Source organism: Apus apus, chromosome 1 (assembly GCF_020740795.1).
Source record: "Apus apus isolate bApuApu2 chromosome 1, bApuApu2.pri.cur, whole genome shotgun sequence".
Lineage (NCBI taxonomy): Eukaryota > Metazoa > Chordata > Aves > Apodiformes > Apodidae > Apus > Apus apus.
The window spans coordinates 15,110,576-15,130,923 of record NC_067282.1 but is presented as its reverse complement, the minus strand read 5'-3'; the positions used below and the strand labels follow the sequence as shown (position 1 = coordinate 15,130,923).

Here is a 20,348-nt window from a genome sequence, read left to right as displayed (position 1 = left end):
GTCTGTGAAGGAGAGAGTAGCTTATCTTTGTCTGAAACAGTGCCAAGAACAATATATCATTGTCCATACATATTTAACTCTCAGGACTGACTGATTTGTCTTGCTGAGGTGTAATTTTGGAAGTTGAGGTATGGAAGTCGTTTTTCTTCAACAAAAGTAGCTGCTATTAGAAAGTGATCAGTAGCCCTGTTGCTTTGCCTGTATTTTGCTGCTTTTAGAAGTGAATGGAATGCTTTGCTGAAGTCTCATGTAGCGTTATGTTACCATGACACACATACAAAAATAAAAGTACTGTTGTCAGGGTGATGTAGCCAAATTATTAACACCCTGTTTTTCCAGTATTCAGATTAAAAAGACACAATTTATGTTTTATTTTTTTGTGTTTTAACTAAAAATTTTAATGTAATTTTAAGTAATGAAGAAAACAATACCCAAGTGATCATATGTAAATTCACATAAACATGGTAGTATGAATTGAAGAACTAGCACTGAAAATAGATTTGTCCTTCAGGTTCTGTTAGGGGCAATGGTGGGAGAGGATTTTGAAATTATGAGAACCACTTTGATGTTATTACTTGTAATAGCTGAAAGCAGAAGCCATAGATAATAATAATCTTCAAACTGTAGAGGTTGAAAGCCAAGAATGACTGCAGCTGCCTTGAGTGATGGTGGAACAAAGCCATATAGTTGTGAATAGTTTATGCAGATGAAATATAATCACAAAGTCAAAATTTGCAGTCATCAGGTTTGAGATGTAAGAAGCAGGTGGTACATGTCTATCTCAGGGTTTTGGAGAAGCTCCCTGGCATTAACCATCTCAAAGAATGGTAGACTAAAGAAACAGTTTTGATATCTACAATTAGATAACACAAGGGGATGGTCACTTCAAACACAAAATTATTGCTTGTCTGTGGTCTTCTCCAGACATTCAATGAGGCAGATTGTTCCTGTTTTAAAATAATGCCTCAGAACTCAATGCCACTTTTTTCTGGAAGTGCTAAATGGAAACTAATGACAGAGAGGGAATTGTTTCCAAGTTTTGTAACTGGCAGCCATTATGAGAGGATCTATGAGCTTTTCAAATCCATTTTTACGTACTTTAAATCATGGCTTGTCAAGAACTGGGCAACCAAATGTGTAGAGAATGTGGCCAAGATATCCCACTGCTTCTGAATTATTTATGACCTGATCACAGTATTTGCAAATCTCTACTGTTTATAGAAAAAATCTGCATTAAAATTTTCACCAATAATATTTTGCTTTCGTATTTCTAAAATAAAATTGCCACTTTAATTATTAATGTTTTAATAGCCCTGCAGTTTCAGTGGCCACTTGGTAACATTGTAATCTGATGGGGTTTCATGACTTTCACTAATGTTAAGTACCGAAGAAATCACTACAGTTTTGGTGCCTCAAATTTGAGAGACAGAACTATTTTAAGGAAGAATAAACAGTGACAATATTGAATAAACAATCTTGTGACTTTTGAGACATTTAACTATTTTTCTATAGCAAGTGGAAAACATTAACATATCATGTATATTGAGTCAGGATCTGAAAGCAGCTCTATTCCTTCTTGACTGAAGGACAATTTTATTGATGAATTAGCAGATTATATGATCAATTTTCTCTTTCCACTTCCTAAAAAATAATTGAATACCTGCATATATGTATGGTCCAGTGCAACATTGAGTCTAGACAGTATCAGCTAAGCAGCTACCCTTCCATTTCAGTTCAGTTGCCAACTCAAAAATGCTTAGCAGATACTGAGTCAATGTAAAAATGTAAAATCATGAGCCCAGGCATTGATCCATCTTCTTTAAATTCTTTCATTATAAATTCTGTTATTAGAAAAGTTTGGTATGCTGTCACTTCAGACCACTTTCTTTACCTGCCTATTCATGCTGATCATTAGCTATTCACTGCATGTGTCTAATAACTGTTCTGTAGTGCTGCCTTTTTTTCCCCACTTTTCATGGTGTAAGTGTTCCAGTTGCAAATGAGTAAAACTGCCAAAAGATTAAAGAAATGGCTTCTTCATTATTTAAGCAATGATTGCCCATCCTGAGAGAAGTGGATTGAGATTCAGGTGATCACATGTCAATATCTACAGTTTTGACATATGCACTCAGCTAGTCCTCTCAGGCTCCCCTCATAGACAAAAGGAGAGAAAAAGCCCAAAAAACTAAAAAAACACACAAAAAAAGAAAAAAAGCCAACCAAAAAAACCCTCATACAAACGAAAAAAACCCAAAACAAAGCCAAACAACTAAAAACAAAACAAAAAACCCAAACATTTTTAGAATGCAGTGTCATCCCAAATTAAACTTCTAAAGTAGATCAGATAATTTGCACCCAAAAAATGCTTGTTTTGGTTGGCTGCAAATGGAAACAAGAACGACTAGCTTAGAAGTTTGCTTTGTAGCTGTCCAAAGGTAGAGGAGCATAATCCCTCCCTGTGCTCAAATTAATCATAAATGCCTAGAGATTTTGTGCAATGACACTTCTAATGCGAATGTACTGTGGCTGTAGCTTTTGATGTGAAGGACATAGTGTCATTTAGTGCTCTGTGCAGATGAGCAAGTCACGTTTGGCACAAGCACCGAAAACAGTACAGTCATATTAGGACTTAATTTTAAATGGATTAGATTACCCCGATTTTCACCTTGGCTAAATAGTGCTGGGTATTAGCATGTCCGCATTATTGCCAGAACGGGTCGGTTTGGGGAACAGCATTAATGCTGTGGTTGCAGACATACAAAGATGGTGTTTAATATTTATGTTGGAAGATAACTGGAGTGGCCTTGACCACATTAGGTCCTGCTACGTCAGGAAGCATTTATAACATACAATTATTAATAAAGCCTATTATTGCCCCAGCAAGCTCACAATAAGCTAGTGTATGAACAATGAAAACTGAGAAACCTGAATGAAGCTAGCATTATTTAGGAAGGACACATGGCAAAGGTCTCTTGCATTAAGGAGGGTTAAAAAAGGTGACAGATGTTGAATTTGTTGATTCTGCAGTTATTTTAGAACATTACCTTAATGGTGATTTTTCCTGTGGGTTTTTCCCCTTAGGATGATTTCCAGCATGCAGCCTCAGAAACCAACTGGGAGTCAGTCACAAGCTCTTTCTCAGTAAGTAATTTGTTACTATTTTGCCCATGGATGGATTGATAGGGTGTCTTGAATCCAGCTCACTAAAATGGCATTTGCACAGAGGAACTATGTATTCACCTTTGGCAGGGAGTGAATTAAGTGTTGATCCAACTCGTAGTGGAGTCAGCCAGTATATTTTTAAGAGAAAAAGATTCAGGATATGCCATCAGCTGTTGTAACTTCATGAGATATCCATTGGGAAGCATTTCTTGCTTTCAAATTTATCGTGCCAAGATGAAAATGAAAGATTTAAACTTCGTACCATTTTCAGTTGAAAAATGTCTTCACCTAAATGGAAGACTTTACGTAAAACAAGCCAGCAAGAAAATTGACTTAGTTTTTCATTGTCAATACTGAGTTTCTTTTTCAATGTTTTTAATAAAATATTATATCTAAAGTCTCCATATTCAGCAGTGAAATGTCACTTGGGACAAAAAAGGAAAAAAAAAAAAGGAAAAAAGGTAATCCAATATAAAATGTTATTTTTCTCTTTACTTTTGATTTGCATCATGGACCAAAAATCTGTACTGTCTTAAATTTCCTAAGTAAAGTTAAATGCTGGGGAATGGCAATGTAGCATCTAAATTCAAAATACAGGCAGTGCTACTCTGTGCACGCTGTTGCCTGGTCAACACCATGTCACAGCTCTTGTAAACTCCTCTTAAATCACATGAAATGAGGATAAGCACTCAAAGCAGACTTGAAACCAATGTTTGGAGCATTTGTGGAAGAGGGTTTAGTGATGGCACCTTTGTTACGAGGGCTTCCAGGGGTTGCCAGTAGAGAAGTAAATAAAATATGGGTAAATTCTACTCATTAGTGTCCAAGCTGGGCAACGAGTAGAGAGAAAATTTTGTATTGCCAAAATTAGTAGAGCTTAAGTCAGTCTCACTTGTATTTACCCTTGAGTTTGCAAAAGACACCTGCCCTTCATGATACGATGCATTGATAGCCTAGAACTAATTGTGCTGAAAGTCCTCAGTAGTAATGTTAGTGGGGTTGAGGTCTACTGGGTGTGCCAAGCAGGAGATGCTAAAACACTGTTTTATTGAAAGACATAAACTCATTTTTCATTCTAATATGGGGTTGTAAAAAAAAATATCTATGTGATAGAATATTTTATTTTAAAATATGGTAGGCTCTTGTCTGAAAATGTAAGGCTAGGGCTCCCTCATCAGGTAACTATGAAAATGAGATTAAGTATATGGTAAACACCATGTTAGTTATCCTCCTTAACATCATAGGGTGCACAATACACCAAACAATAATCTAATATTCTTTTCATCTTGAAAAAATACTTCTCTTTCACATCTATTTATTTATAAAAAGTTGTTATGAATGTGCTATAGGTGGGGAACTTCAGTATGAATATTACACGTAGGAAGCTAATGCTCAAGGTCACGTGGAATCCTACAGCTAAACCAGAAGCAGCACCCTAGTTTCATTAGTTTTCCCATGCCAACTCCTATCTAATAAACATGCCTTCTTTCACTGGGCATGCATTGCACCCACTAACCTCTTCTTATCCTCAGAGAAAATAAGGTAGAGAGGTTGAGTAATTTTTCCCAGTGGCACCAAGGGAAAACTCTGAGGGTGTACCGATAGTTTGGGAGAAAAAAAGTTCAGGGATTCTGCTGTGGTCCTGAGGGACAGAAGGAGAAACTCAGACCTGTCAGTTGCCAATGAGAAGACATCCTGCACTGCTGATGCTTAGCCTGGCAGAGCAAAGTTTTGCCCCTCAAACCCACAGTCTACCCAAAGACTCAGTTTAGGATCTGGATACATTACAACGCTCAGAATGAAAATTTTAGTGCAAACAAATTCTTTCTTCCTTGTCTGAGGTCCTATCACAGAGCTATATTTTGGAATGACTATTTTTTTTTCTCAGAAAGGCAAAACTGGTATTTCTCCCCTTAGCCAAGCTTGGCAAACCCAGAAAAAAAAAAGATACAAAATTCAGTCCTCAATAGGTCAGTTTTCATTATTTGTGAAGTAGTATTATGAAGACAACTGTGATGCACATTGAACTGCTCGTCAGCTTCACAGAACAGATAGAAAATAGAAAAAAATGGGGGAACAGAAATTAAGGGTAAGAGCACTGACAAAAAAGGATACATGTGTGAAATTAAAAATGTATTCAGTGCTTTTAAGAAACAGAGAAGAGGTACGTAATGTGGAAAATCTTTGCTCTTCATGGCTTCTTGCGTTTCAGTCTTCTTGCCCCATCTTTGGATGCAATCTCAGAAGCCAGATTATGAGGAGCACAAGCTCTTCTACAGCCTTATTCTTGGCAGAACAAAAGAGAGGCAGTTGGGTTGGCAGCTTTGAAGTTGCTTTTGGGCCTGTCACATGATGTTGCTGCCAGTAGGTTATCTGAGCTGTTGAAAGAATTCCTCTTGACTTGGTTGTCACTGAGAAAAAAGTTAAGCTTTCTTCTGTGTGTGGACGAGGTTGCACAAATCTCTCAAGTAGGAGCTTTTATATGAAAAGAAGATGGGGAATCCCTACTGCCTCTCTGAGTTTGAAGTGCCCTGCAGATTCACAGCCTGACCTGCAAGTTCTGTAATGAAATGCAATGTTGAACATATGGAAAAACTCTTGCATTGTCTAAGCCACACACCCATAGCCTCATTTTTATGGTACTGTTTCTTCACCATCCTTGCACCATTGCCCTCACTTCTGAAAGGCAGTTGGGGACTGACATTTCCCTGTAGTACTGCAGTCACACAGGAGCCAGGAGTTCCACTGAGGTCTCCTCAGTAAGCAAGTAGCATTTGTGTGCATTTTTCTTTTTGTATGCTCAAAGACTGCGCTTGCACCCTTGGTGATGCCTGCCCGCAGCACAGTCTGTCCTGCAGCTTTGTTTTAGATAACAACGCTGTGTTCACTTTGCTGGCTTGAGCTTTTCAATTCCTGGGGCTCCTTTCTCTCTGGCGGTCTCTATTGCAAGCCACTTAGAAGTCAGGAGAGATGCCTTCCCTTTTAGTGGGTCATGAATTTTCACAGCCATCTGCAGTGTGTCTTATTTAGCACTGCCTTGTAGAGGCATTGCAGTCACAAGTGGGCCCTCTGAAACTCTTGTGCCATTGGCGATAAGCAATAAAGTGCAGCTATGCTTTCTGACTGTGCTTTTGTAATGTTTTCTGTTTCTTCTCTTTCTTTTTAATAATTTGGACTGTCCATACTTTCACTAAACATAGGCAGTAAAATATCAAGGATTTCTCTTATTGGGATATAACACTGTTAAAGACAAATGTGTTATTTTATAGACATAGATACTTTAGAACCATTTTAGTAAGCTTTGAAGGACACAATTCTGAAAGCAAGTGAGTAACTTTAGTCAAAACAATTGACCTTTCTATTACTACCCCACTGAGTGAAGTTAATCACAAAGATTAATAGTTTAACATATGCATTTACTTGGGAGATGAGGCAAAAAAAATTATTTTGAGGAGCCATTAATTTTAAATGGCATATTTCTTCTATATGAATGCAGAGATGGGTTTTCATGAGAGAAGAGGGTTTCTAGAGTTTTAACTTATAAGGCCAAAATCTGAACAACTCCTATTTTATAATTCTTGTTGAATAAATCAGGTGTTTTCATTGTGGTCCTTCAGAAGGTAACAGATCTGCATTAATAGTGTTTCTTGCGCATACTTTACACATACTATTAGGCTTTGTGCTTGGACAAGGGAAGAGTGAAATCAGGCTAGCAAATATTGTTATTCTAAATAACGATTATTGAAAATTTTTCAAGTCCTCCAGTAAAAAAGAAATTGTTGCAGCCTTACTGTCAAAGTCAAGTTGTGCCACAAGTTCATTGGGAAGCAAATGTGTTCAGAAAATGGCACTTTGCCCTTCCATTTAGTATTATGATAAAATTGTGAGGATATCTCTATGTTGGTAATTCCAGTATTTGTTGTTACACAGCTGAGATCACATTGCTGAAATCACATTTTTTCTTGTTTGCTTAGTAACTTGTATTTGGGGTAAAACGGTGGGAGAATTGGCATTCATTAGTTTTTCATAACACATTTAATTCTTGAGAATAAAGGGCCATCTTTTTAAGTCGATAACCAAGCCAAATTTGTTGTTCAAATTGACTAGGGAAACAAAGTCCAGTGGAGTTGTTGCCTTAGTTTTTCTGTGCTGTGGTTTCAGATCTGCCTATTATGAATTTACTAACAGAGCTGGTGGACCTGTGAAGGCACCTCCCCAGCTGTACAAGGTGCCTCCATTCTGTGGTCATGGCCATCACAGTACTTTCAAAAGATGTTTCCGTTACATCTTTGTACATGTGCAAACCATCATCCCATTTGTGGAGTGGGCATGCATGTTCAGCAGTGATAGTATTTCTACTCCTTGCATCTTCTCCAGGATTTGCTTGGAAGTTCCTTGGTGTCTGTTGTCCTTGCAGAAAGAAAGCATAAGCATAGCAAAGCCTGACCAAAACTTCAAAGGATGGCCCAAAAGCTACTGTTTCAATCAATATTGAGACAAGTTTCTCAGTAACTGTTTTCAGTTGTTTTAAGTGGTTCGGTAATGTATTCCAAGTACACTGAGATATATGTCACTCTTAGGGGGTATCCTATCCCTCTCCATCAGTGACTGACCCTACGCTCACGGCAGAAGCTCTGGATCAAACCATCGCAGCATTTGACACGGTGGAGGATCTGCTGAAACACTTTAACCCTGACTCCTGGCAAGAAGATCTTGAGAATTTGTACACAGACAGTGGCCACCATTATCGAGGCAGGAGCTACCATGACAGGAAGTCCAAAGGTAGGAAAAGACACTATATACATGCTTTGGGGCAAGACAGAATATTTCTTCACTCCTCATAGAAATTTCCGTTGATTAGGTATTCAGTTTTGGTGCGCCTGTTCCTGTTGGAGTCACAGGGCAAGGTACCACCTATTAAAATAAAGGATAAGTCATTTAATCCTTAATCATTTTCTGATTGAATAGGATCTCACTTGAGAAATCAGACAGAAAACTGCCCATCATTATGATGAATTTGCAAATAAAAACATAGGTCCATGTGGAAAGGACAGATGGTTCTCAGCTGCACCCTCTAAAACATTGCTTTGTGTGTAAAGCATGGGGATCCTTATTACCTGATCATCCTCCTTTAAATACCCTACTTAGGGACTGTTTTCTGTTGAGTGAGGAATAATCACTTTTATCACATTGTGCTTAGGGAAGCATCTGGTGCAGACACCTGTATGTACAGCTGGTTTTTTAGGATGTGAACGTCTCACTGTTTTTCATTATGTTGGCAGGGAACATCATTATGGTTTAACATCTTTGTCTGTAATTGAGCAAAGCACACGTTTCTGGGTTATGTTTCTTGTTTCCTTCTGTTAGTTCAAATCGTCCACCAAATGGTAAAGCAAAGGGATGCTCAGCTAGCAGTGCAAGCCCATAATGATAAAGAAACACTATTTAGAATAGACAGTCATGCACGGGTAACTACACAGTGAAGGGCCTGTTGAAATTGCCCTTGATGTGCAAGAATAGATCTAGGAGGTCTATTAGGGTTCTCCAAGATGACAGTTGCTGTAGTTTTTAGAGAATATCTGAAGTGAAATTTTTTTTGAGTTTTCTTGTTAATACTGTCTTCCATTTCCAAGTTTTGCATTCATATGCATTCTTCTTCATACATTTAAAATTGTAATTCCCAAATCATAGTTCTGATCCTGAGCAATCTACCGTTTATTTACATCTCAAATCTCATCCCCACTACATTAAGCATATATTAAGCAGGGAGAGAGGATTTTAATTCTATCTTTATAACTTACTTGGTCTCAAATGATGAAGCTTTGATCTTAAAGCTGTATCTGTAGGCTGTATCTGTATTAGGGGAAACAGTGTCTAGGAGTGTTCCCAGACCCTGAAATCCCTTATTGATAAATTGTCAGCCTGATCTCTTCTTAGTTTTGGCCTAGGCCAGGTGTCATTCTCCCAGGTCATTGCTGGGCTTGAACCATTCCTGGTGGGTAGTTTGTATGTGGCCACCTCGTCTTGGAGAGTAAGAGATAAATGGTAGGTATGTAGTCTGTCCCACGGTTGGCCTTTGTGCCAAAGAATGACCTCAGGCACTCACAGTGTATTAGTAGATGAACAGCCAACTTGGCATACAGATTCCAAGACGTGTTGGCCATCTCCATTTTTGGGCTGAGCACTTCAAAGGAATCAGTGATAAAGCCCTGAGCACCCATCCAGTGAAAACTGAACCACTTTATTTTGTACCCTTTGGGCACATCAGAAGTTTCAGGCAACCACAACAGCCCATGTTTTTTGGAAACAGTCACCTAACCACTGATCAGTTTGATCTCAGTGAGGGGTCTGTGAAACATGATCTGAGTGTCTGTTATTCTCAGGACGAATTTGGCATTGATAGACATGTGTACAAAAGAATTAAAGGGTCTGTTTTGATTTTAATAGAAACTGATTAGAAACCTGGATCCTGTACTGATTCTGCTCTCCAGATTTCAGCTGATTCTCAGATCTTACTTGGCCTAATGCTCTACATATTTAAATGATCATGTGTATAGAAAATAACATTTCCTGCTTTATTGATGCTGACTGTCTAGGTTAGTGGCATCAATCTGATATGGTAGTACTTGGAAAATGTAGATGCATTAAGGTTTCTCTATTTAATAAAAATGTAATCCAGCTTCTTGCATAACCAAACATTGTAAAAAACAGTTTTCCAGTTATTATTTTAACACCTGATCTATTTTAATATTGTAATTTTTTTGTGATTACAGGAATAAGAAAATAAAGGTTTATATCAGTTTTTCTTTTGTCTTCAAAGTAAAGGCCAAATTCCCTGACAGTTAGCAGCCCTCTGGACAAAAGTACCTCACCACAATCTAAGCCTAAAAAAAAATTTCAGTTAAGAATTTTTATTTAGTCATAAACTTCTGACAAGATTAAAGGCTTGTTCTTGGATGATGTCAGGAGAAGGGAATAGCTTTAACAAGTCCTTAAATTAGAAATGCTTAGTGGATTTTTAACACAGACACTGTGGATTTGTGAGGAATGTTTATAGGCACTGGGATAACCTTGCAGCAAAGAGAGCAATAGATTATATCATAATTTATTACAGATACCTATCTGTTTCTGCTTTCAGCCTGGGTTTTATTTTTTTTATCCTTAGTTAGAACAGCCCTGAAGCAGATAAGAACAATTTTATGTAATGTCTGCCTATCTTTCACAGTGTTTTCAGAACATGTCATATAACTGGTATAAATGAATCACTAATGATTTCCCTCCTATCCAACTCTCTGGCCATACCAAATTGTGTCACAAAATTGAGCTTAAGAGACCATGTTGCTAAATACCAATTCTGATAACAATGATCTATATGAGGGGATTGAATGCACCTCAGTAAGTCTGCAGATTTGTTAGGTCTGGTAAGTTTTACTTACCAAGGCTTGGTAAGTCATACTTGCAGTACGTAGGGAGGGAGTGTTGATCATCCTGATGGTAGAAGGGCTCTACAGAAGGACCTAGACAGGCTGGATCGATGGTCTTAGACCAGTTGTAGAAGGTTCAACAAGGTCAAGTGTTGGGTCATGCACTTGGGTCAAAACAACCCCACGCAACATGACAAGCTTGGGGAAGAGTGGGAAATCTGCCCAGAGGAAAAGAACCTGGGTGTGTTGATTGACAGATGGCTTGAATATGAGCCTGCAGTGTGCCTAGGTGGTCAAGAAGGCCAACAGCATCCTGGCCTGCATCAGAAATAGTGTGGCCAGCAGAACTAGGGCAGTGATTGTCCCCCTGTACTCAGCACTGGTGAGGTCACACCTTGAATCCTGTATTCAGTTTTGTGCCTCTCACTACAAGAAAGACATTGAAGTGCTGGAGCATGTCCAGAGGAGGGCAACAAAGCTGGTGAAGGGTCTGGAGCACAAGCCTTATGGGGAGCAGCTGAGGGAACTGAGCTTGTTTAGCCTGGAGAAAAGGAGGCTGAGGGGAGACCTTATCACTCTCTACCTGAAAGGAAGTTGTAGCGGGGAGGAGGTTGGTCTCTTCTCCCAGGTAAAAAATGATGGAACAAGAGGAAATGGGCTCAAGTTGAGCCAAGTGAGGTCTAGAGCAGGTATTAGAAGAAATTTCTTCACTGAAAGTATTATTAAACACTGTAATAGGCTGCCCAGGGAGGTGTCTGAATCACTGTTCCTGGAGGTATTTAAAATATATATAGATGTGGGGCTTAGGGGCATGGTTTAGCCCTGAACTGGTAGAGTTAGGTTAATGGTTGGACTCAATAATCTTAAAGGTCTTTTTCAATAAGAACAATTCTGTAATTCTGTGATATGTGATAAACTGTATTTAAGTGTTATGTTTTCTTAATTTGGCAATCAATAATCTACCAATAAGGTTTGGTGTCAAGGAAGTAAGTACAGTATTTTAGCTTAGCTGAAACTCACAGGAGCACAGAATAGATGAAGTGAGAGTGTACCTCAGGAGCTGTCTACTCCAACTTCCCTGCTAAAGCAGAGTCACCAATAGCAGGTTGCTTGAGAGCATATCCAGTCAGGTTTTGAATATCTCCAAGATTGGAGACTACACATGGAGAACCTGCGTCTGACCACCCTCCAAACAAACAAAAAATAAAGTTGGGTTTTTTTAAATATTTAAGTAGGGTTTCCTATGTTGCAGTTTGTGTCCAGTGCCTCTTGTCCTTGTAAAGAAGACTCTGGCTCGATCTTCATTACTTCCTACTTTGATGTATTTATATACATCGATATACAGATCAGTCCCTCTGTAGATACCTCCTGCAGGAACCTGAAAGATGAAGAGTGTGTGGATTAAATCTGTATGTATAACTCAGTACCATTTAAAAGAATCTGACCTCACACCTCCACAACACTGGGGCAACACCATTGAGTTAAATGCATTTCTTTCTATTTACACTATTGAAGTGAGATACTGATATCAGGAGTATCTCACTAATAACCACATGAAGTTTGAAATTTCATTCTACATTTGTTCAGTGAGATTTGCTGTTAACAACTCCAGTACAAATTAACTATAGAATTGCAGTGAAACCCAGACTGCCAGAAAAAGATAGAAAAGAAACACATTCACATTTTCAAAATCCTTAAATGAGAGGCCTTTTCTAAGCTATAATCTGGAGTATACACCTCCTACATCAAAACATGACAAGCAGATGTTTCAAATAACCTTTGCAGCAGGTGTAAATATACTGAAAGAGTCATGCTTGCTGTTGCTGCATTTTAGAAACTCTGAAAGTATGAATATTCAGTGTTAAGCTCATCCTAAACTCATGAAAAAGTAAATCCTTTGAAATAACTCCTTTTGCATTGCTGTAATAAGTTGTAGTTGACCTCAGTGCCATAGTATTTTGACTATTACAAATATCAAGCATCTCTAAAAGGATATCACTGGCTACTGGGGTATTTCTTACCGTTCTTAGCAAGAACATAGATAGATATAAAAAAGAAAACAGCCATACTAAACAGTGAGGTTGAACTTCTAGACAACTGGATTTCTATTCTTGTAGCATAAGGGCCATTCAGAGATGTTTGAAGGAAACCCCTTCCTCCTACTGTTTAAATTTTTGAAAGCATCAGTGTATCTGATTGATAATATTAGAAGAGTTCCTCAAATATAACTGTTGTAAACAGTTCTGACTATCAGTTAAACATTATTTAATGTTTCCCACATGCTCGTTTGCCTTTATCTTTTATTGTTCAGTCTGAAATTTTGCATCCCATTGAAAAGGCTTTATATATTTTTTTTAAAAAAACACCTCTGCCTGTGAAATGGCTTATATATAAATGAAGAAAGAAAGAAAGAAAGAAAGAAAGAAAGAAAGAAAGAAAGAAAGAAAGAAAGAAGAAAGAAAGAAAGAAAGAAAGAAAGAAAGAAAGAAAGAAAGAAAGAAAGAAAGAAAGAAAGAAAGAAAGAAAGAAAGAAAGAAAGAAAGAAAGAAAGAAAGAAAGAAAGAAAGAAAGAAAGAAAGAAAGAAAGAAAGGAGAAAGAAAAAGTTCACTGTTTCTCATCATAGAAGTAGATGTAAATAATCTCTAGGGGATGGTGCCTAGAGAAAGGGGTTCACCTTTAACAGGAATGGAGAGGGGTTTTTGTGTTGTTGTTCGTTGGGTTTTTTTCACAAATAAACCTAGGAAGCAGAAACACTTGTAGATAGATACATTCTGGTAATTAACAAGACTACACAGGCCTCTGAGCTCATTTTCTGTTTTGGAAATAGTGTGCAAGCAGCCTTTGGCAATCAGAAGAAATTAACCAGGTGGGACATTCTTGCAATAACATCTGTCTGCAATGGCAGTTTTACAAGTTAAATAAATAAACACTTCCTGTCATAGTCACACTGCTCTGTAGAAGAGGAGTAGTGAGATGAGATCCCAAGTCTTCATGGAATGTTTCTGCTGTCTGTTGTCAAACGGTTCCCAAAATCAGACAAGTTTTGCCATGTCCTTAGCAATAGTTTTTAATTGTCATTACTTACAATGGTCTAGCAAGAAGTTAAAATTTTAACTCAAGAATATAATTTCTCAGGAGTCTGTAAACAGTGGCCAATAAATTGCTGCAAACATCCATGTACTCTTCCTTGAAAGGTTCTGGGATGCCTGCCAGAAAATTTCAGTGCACCAAACAGGGAGTGCAGGCATCACAAATGCTGAATGCGTGTTCATTCATGGCAAATGTGAATATTTCAATTAGATGGAATACATTCCCAAAGAGGTGCTAATTTAAAGTATTCCCTGTGCTTAGAAAGCAGGGTATTTCTTCCACTCTTCTTCAGTTTGGGAACTAAGTTCCCTGTTACGTGTGATGTACAGACACTCATTCACTTCACACTCTAATTCAGATCTACATCTGTACTCTTCCCCCTCTGTGACAAATAAGATTTTCCCTCATGCTTTACATTATATTGTTGTCAGTCACTATAGTGAAAGCTTTTCTTATTAAATCCTTTCTGCAGCATATTATTTATCACTGAAATAAGCTGCTCAATTCCATTAATTTCAATGAAGCTATGTCCATTTATGACACTGATTGTTTGTCCTGCTTTTGCTACTTGACCCATACCACAGCTGATAATTGGTTTGCCAGTCTATAATAGGCCTATATATTGCAAACCTTCTTTCATGCAGACAGTTATTATCCCACTGAAATTCTGATCTCTTCTTGCTCTAAAAAAATAGTTGCCGTATTGAGGAAGTTTGTCTTGGCATTGTAGTTCTGCAGTAAATCCAGATTGCAGCATCTTCTCCCCAGCCCCCTTTAGATAGCTGGAAACTATTATTAGAATGCCCTTTAGTTTTCTTTCCAGACTAAACAAATCTGGTTACCTCAGCCTCCCTGTGTCTGTTTTGGACCAGCATCTTAGCCATCATCATCACCCTTCACTGAAATCCTAGTTTGTGCATCCTTCTCATCTGCTGGAGGGGACTCAGGATGGGATATTGTACTCCAGATGCAGGTTCACAAGAGCTGAATGAAGGGGTGTCCGTCAACCTGCTGCCACATTCTTCGTAATGCAGCTGAGTGTGAAGCCTCTGTCACTGCAAAGCAAACAGCTGACTAATTTTCAACCTGCTGTCCACCAGGATGCCAAGGCTTTTCCTGCAAAGCTTCTGCTTAGCCATCGTGTCTCCAGTGTGGACTGGTGCTTGGGGTTATTCCATCCCAGGCACAGGAATTTCCATTTGTCATCACTGAACCTCGTGATTTTCTTGTCAACACATTTCTCCAGCCTGCTGAGGTCCTTCTGAAAGGCAGCCCTGCAAACATGAGGACGAATTTCCCTAAAATGATGTCACTGACAAACTTGCTGAGGGTTCACATCATTCCATGGTTCAGATCATTACTGAAGACCTTTAGTAGTATTTACCTCAGTGTTAATCCATGGCTACAAACCAGCTACCAGCATTTAGAATTGCTGACCATTTTGCTCAAGCCTCTTGGACCTTACAGTTATCTACTGAATTTGTAGTCCACCTATCCCATTATATCTCAGCAGTTTGGCTGCAGGGATGCTATAGATCACTGTCAAAAACCAGCAGGTGCCTCTGCTGCTTTCACCTCATCCAGCAATGCAGTTGTCTCATCATAAAAGCTTCTCAGGTCGGTCCATCATAGTTCACCCTCGGTAAATCTATTCTGCCTGTTCCCAGGCAAATTCTTGTCTTTCATGTGCCTGGACGTTGTTTCCAGGGGCATTTACCCCTTAATTTTATCATGAGCTTCGGTTAGGCTGACTGGTCTTCACCTACCTGAGTTCTTGCCTTGCTTGCAGATGACCTTAACATGTGGTGAAGGAATACGGTGGCAAGGTGACTACCCTCTTTACACTTCAGCTCTGGTCTGTGGGTGATGTATGAATAAAAGTGTAAAATATACAGATATGGTAATATTAGGGCAGGTGTTAATTTGGAACAGATAAAGTGTTTAAAGAAACCCTAACAGACGACCTGTTGTGGTTTTTTTAATTAATCAGTGACCAGCAGCACAGGTTTTCTCTCCAGTCCTTAAGGCTGTCTGTCCCTTTTGAGTAAGTCATGGTATTAGCTTCAGTCCCTGATGTCAGTGCTTACCCCTGATTGAGATCAATGTTGCAAGGTAAGCACACACCATATGCACTCTGTGAAATGAGGATGGATTTCAGCATAAGCTTTAAGAGGAAGGAGGGGGCAAAGACTGTACCCCAAGCTTAATGATCTAGTGCATCTCTTTATGTCTGCCTTGCCTGTAAATTGAATCTCTGATGCAGACATTCTATAATAATACTTTGAAGTTATTTGCATCCAGTCTACAGAATCTTTTAGTTCTAGTTTTAAATTAAGGACTCCAGTGGTTTCAGTCCTTGATAAGTAAAGCCACAGGATTTCACACCAATCACACCAAGGCTCAGTTACATTTTAGTCACAGCAGTGAAGTGATGCATGAAACTGACTGTACTGTAAAATCTCATTGTTATATGGATAGGAAATGGACTGGCTCGACAGTAAAACAATCCCAAGACAGAGAAAAATGTATATCAAAACTTTCAGCAGAGAGAGCTGTTCAGAGCAAATTGTGTTCTTTTGTTAGGGGGCTGCAAACCGTGGTCTGAAGCTAATTAGACAGTGGGAACTGTTCTTGGGTGTCAGTGTGGTGGTACCAGAGTACAGTATATGCTCTTCACAGAAGACATTGCACACTTGCCTTGTCACAGCAAGCACTGGACCTCTGTAGAGCAAAGTCAAAGAGTGTAGGTGTTTACCTCTGGATTAACATTTATGAAGAATGGCTTGTGTATCTTTTCAATCCTTTTTTTATCCTTTTATTCTCTGCTTGAAGTTACTTTTTTTTCATTATTTCAACATCACTAAAATAAGACCTTTCTGATATTCTATTTTTCTATATCAGCCTGCACTCTGATACCTGAGAAAGGGTGAAGTGCAGAAAATTCACATCTTAACTGATAACTCTGGAATTTGGGGTCCCCAAAACTGCTAATAAGTCAGGATCCTTACCTTGAGTATGATACCAAGGAGAATTAATGCAGTTGTCCACTGGAATTGTTTTCCATAGTTTTTTTTTAATATAGTTAATCACAGAAGAATACATTAAATTAAATGCATTTTGCTACTGGTTGATTTCAGAATTCCTGAATAATGTATCCAGAGAAAATTTTCAGTCCTCATTGAAAACAGCTGATTTTTTTCATACTGCAGAGAGAAAAAAAATACCCTAATTATCTGGTTATTCCTTCCTATGCTCCAAGGAAGTTAACGGCTATCTGCAGTACTGACTCAGCTACACCCTAAGAGACCCTGCAAAGACTTCTGAAAGTCATCAAAACTAGGCTTTTGAAAGCTAGTGAGCAAAGCCTTCTCTCCATTTAAAGCCCTTTGCCAGGTCACCTCTTGCCATTTAAATTGAGCAGCTTAAGTTCTGCAGCTAATATGTGTAACACTGTGATGGATGTAAAACGCTCTCTGCAGGAAAGGCCCCCCACCCTGGTCCTTTAAATGCTGCTGCTTTCCCTCTCTGCCAGTCTCGTTACAGACTCATTTCTGTGTTGATAACACAGCAGTGATACTAACTATCAGCTCAGTGCAGGAAGGAGGATGGCTGAGCCTGAGGGGAAATTTCATCTGTGATAGAGAAAATTTTGTTCAGTCCCCCAGACATCTTCTCTTGGACACAGATGTCAGTTCATGTGACCTGGGTCTGGGACCTCTTTAATGACCAGTTTGTTGCTGGAAGCCTTGTTTCCTATGTTACCTCAGCTGATCAAAGGCTGAATTAAGTCTCCGAGCATGTTATTCTGTCTAAAGATGAACCATCCACAAATGCCGTCATAGTCCATGGCCATCCTGTCCTGATAGGAGCTTGCTTGTATCAGTAGCCATTCCCCTGGAATGTTGCAGTGCCAGGGTGTGAGTGACTGAGGCTTTCCCCTCAAGAAATCTCATTAATCATGAAAGTAGAATATTTTTTGCCCTTTTCTTCCTTTGGTTAATTTTCCCTTCACATCCCTCTTCTTCCTTTGTTTATTTTTCCCTTCACATCAATCAACTGAAATGAATAATAGCCAGATACCTCTTTGCTTTATCAGTAAGCAAGGCTGATGGCAAAGGTCCTGATGAGATCGTTTAGAGGAATGAGAAACACTTCCTTGTGAGAATTAGCCTGAGAGCCTGCAACAAGAACGGGTGGCTTTGGAGAATGACAACACAGAAGAAAATATCATCTGTTAAAACAAAGAAATCAATATTCTCTGGACTTCTAAGTCCTGGCTGTGGACATCCAGAGTGTATTTTTCTCCCAGTGCATGAGTATACCAGCAGCCCTATTGATTTTGTGCTTATATCAGGAGGATGATCTATACCTCTTTTGGAGAGATGCTAGTTCTCTGGAGAGAACCACTGAGATTTCATGGTGAGATGTATCACAATTGCTATAAAATTGCAATTTATCAGCTAAATTCCCATTGACTGAGATAACACCTTGCCAGAAAAGTGAAGCTGCTATGATTTTCTATAATAGCACTCATGACATTTACGTACCCTTGCCTCTTGCATATCTGCCTCATGAATAGCTCTAGGCCAGAAAGTAAAGGTGCATGATATTTACAATCACAGCTTTTTCCACATTTTACTTTGTGTTGTTGACAAGAACTGAGTCACAAGAAGGTATGAAGTGTCTTTGCTGGAAGGTTTCATATTTTTGTAGTAAAGCGCAAGCGTACATGCACTCAGGACCAGAGATGGTGTTGAGCTATTAAACATGGCCATTGAAATCTGTATGTTCACAAACGCATCGTTATCTCAGTTCTCGTGTGAGCTGTTCTTATTTTACTGTTGATGTTTCTATTAGCAAAAGTTGTTTGGGGTGGGAACTTCAAGTTCACATGTTCTCCAGTCCTGAATTAATTACTGAGCTTTTGAATATTTAGCTGATGGACAGAACCCTAAGGAAGAAGTCAGGGGAAAAGAAATCATAAAACCATAAAACTTATCTAGAAATAAAACTAATTTTTTTTTTTTACTTTTATTTATGGAAGAGGTTTTGTTTGTTTGTTTTAGCTTTGCAAGCTAGAAACAGCACTTAAACTCACAGTTGATAGTCTATAAGTTATTTTTATTGTTGGCTTTACTACTTGTTTACATGACACATCACACAGAGATATCAGACATTTAAACATCTACCAACTACTGGCATGCAATGAAGTAGTTTTAATTGTGTTTATTTGTATGTCTATTATAGTAGCATTTACCAGCTAAAATTAATATTGCCTAGAATGATTTCTCCATCTAAAAGAGAGTTATGTAGACTCTGTCCATAAACAATAGAGACAGGCAACTTGGGAAAACAAGTCATGCCACCTGTCCTAAATGCCCTTGTGAGGAAGGGATGAATCACTCTCCAAAGATGTTTCTCTCTCTACTGACCACAAGTACTTGCTGACAGTGTTTGTCTTTTGTATGCCTGTAGTTAGACAAAAGTTATGCCCATAACTAGAAAGATCATGATCTAAGAAAGCCAGGTATATGTGGAGCAGGGACGAGAGTAGCAGAATTGAATCTCTTTCCCAAGGACTCCAGAGATTGGTGACAAAGCAAATAAAATAACCAGACTTGAGCATTCAGACCAATATTTTACTGCAAGCCTTCCCTTCACCTTTACAGTCAGTGTGAGCTCTGCTCTGGGAGTCAGTGGGAGTAGGATGAAAGCCTGGATGGCCACCTGTAATTATATAAAACTTCAGAAATCACTGCTACACTTAACATATTTTTCAACTAGTGTCATCACTTTGTGTTATTGACTGCCTGGGCAGTGGTATAAACCAGAGCAAGGTCCCACTGAAACCATACTGATGAAACTTCTTTTGCATTGCAGTTGACCTGGACAGGTTGAATGATGATGTGAAACGTTACAGCTGCACCCCGAGAAACTACTCTGTCAATTTAAGGGAGGAACTGAAGCTGACAAATGTAGTTTTCTTCCCCCGCTGCCTCCTTGTCCAGCGCTGTGGAGGAAACTGTGGCTGTGGGACTTCAAACTGGAAATCCTGCACATGCATGTCAGGGAAAACAGTGAAAAAGTATCATGAGGTATTTTTATTCTTTTTCATTTATTTGGTACTTTTTTTCATTATTTATTGCTTACATGGTTCTGAAGACTTTTCTCAGAGCCATAAATGCTGCTTGTATTGATTTTCATGTTATATTAATCATTTTATATTATATAATCATTATCATTAAGCTATATCAACACACACACACAAGTAGCCAACCTGCAGGAAACACTGATTTTAAATAATGCTCATATTAATGCCAGAACAGCGCCCAGCGATTTACATTTGGAAGTGGTGAATGAGCAGAGTGAAAGGAGGTTATGCGTTAGAAAGGGGTAGTAACAGGCATTTCTGGGGAAGTTAATTTAAAAGATGTTGGAGAGAACTTTTGCCACTTTTCTGTATGGATGCTAACACAGGGTTCTAGTGAACTTCGTTGAGAGAATGAGTTTTATCATAGAATCATAGATTGGTTAAGGTTGGAAGGGACCTTAAACACCATCAGGTTCCAACCTCCCAGCTATGAGCAGGGACTAGGCTGCACAAGCCTCATCCAACCGGCCCTTCAACACCTCCAGGGGCTGGGCAGCCACAGCTTCTCTGGGCAACCTGT

The 20,348-nt window shown here is 38.8% G+C and overlaps 1 protein-coding gene across 2 annotated transcripts in view; it reads left to right on the top strand.

Annotated features, from left to right (window-relative positions):
* Window positions 1–20,348, top strand: part of PDGFD (platelet derived growth factor D) — a 140,159-nt gene that overhangs the window by 105,587 nt on the left and 14,224 nt on the right. For both annotated transcript variants that reach the window (XM_051608985.1, XM_051608976.1), the window contains exons 4-6: window positions 3,082–3,141; window positions 7,743–7,944; window positions 19,558–19,772. In XM_051608985.1, the coding sequence (XP_051464945.1) occupies window positions 3,082–3,141; window positions 7,743–7,944; window positions 19,558–19,772 (477 nt within the window). The remainder of the gene's footprint in view (window positions 1–3,081; window positions 3,142–7,742; window positions 7,945–19,557; window positions 19,773–20,348) is intronic.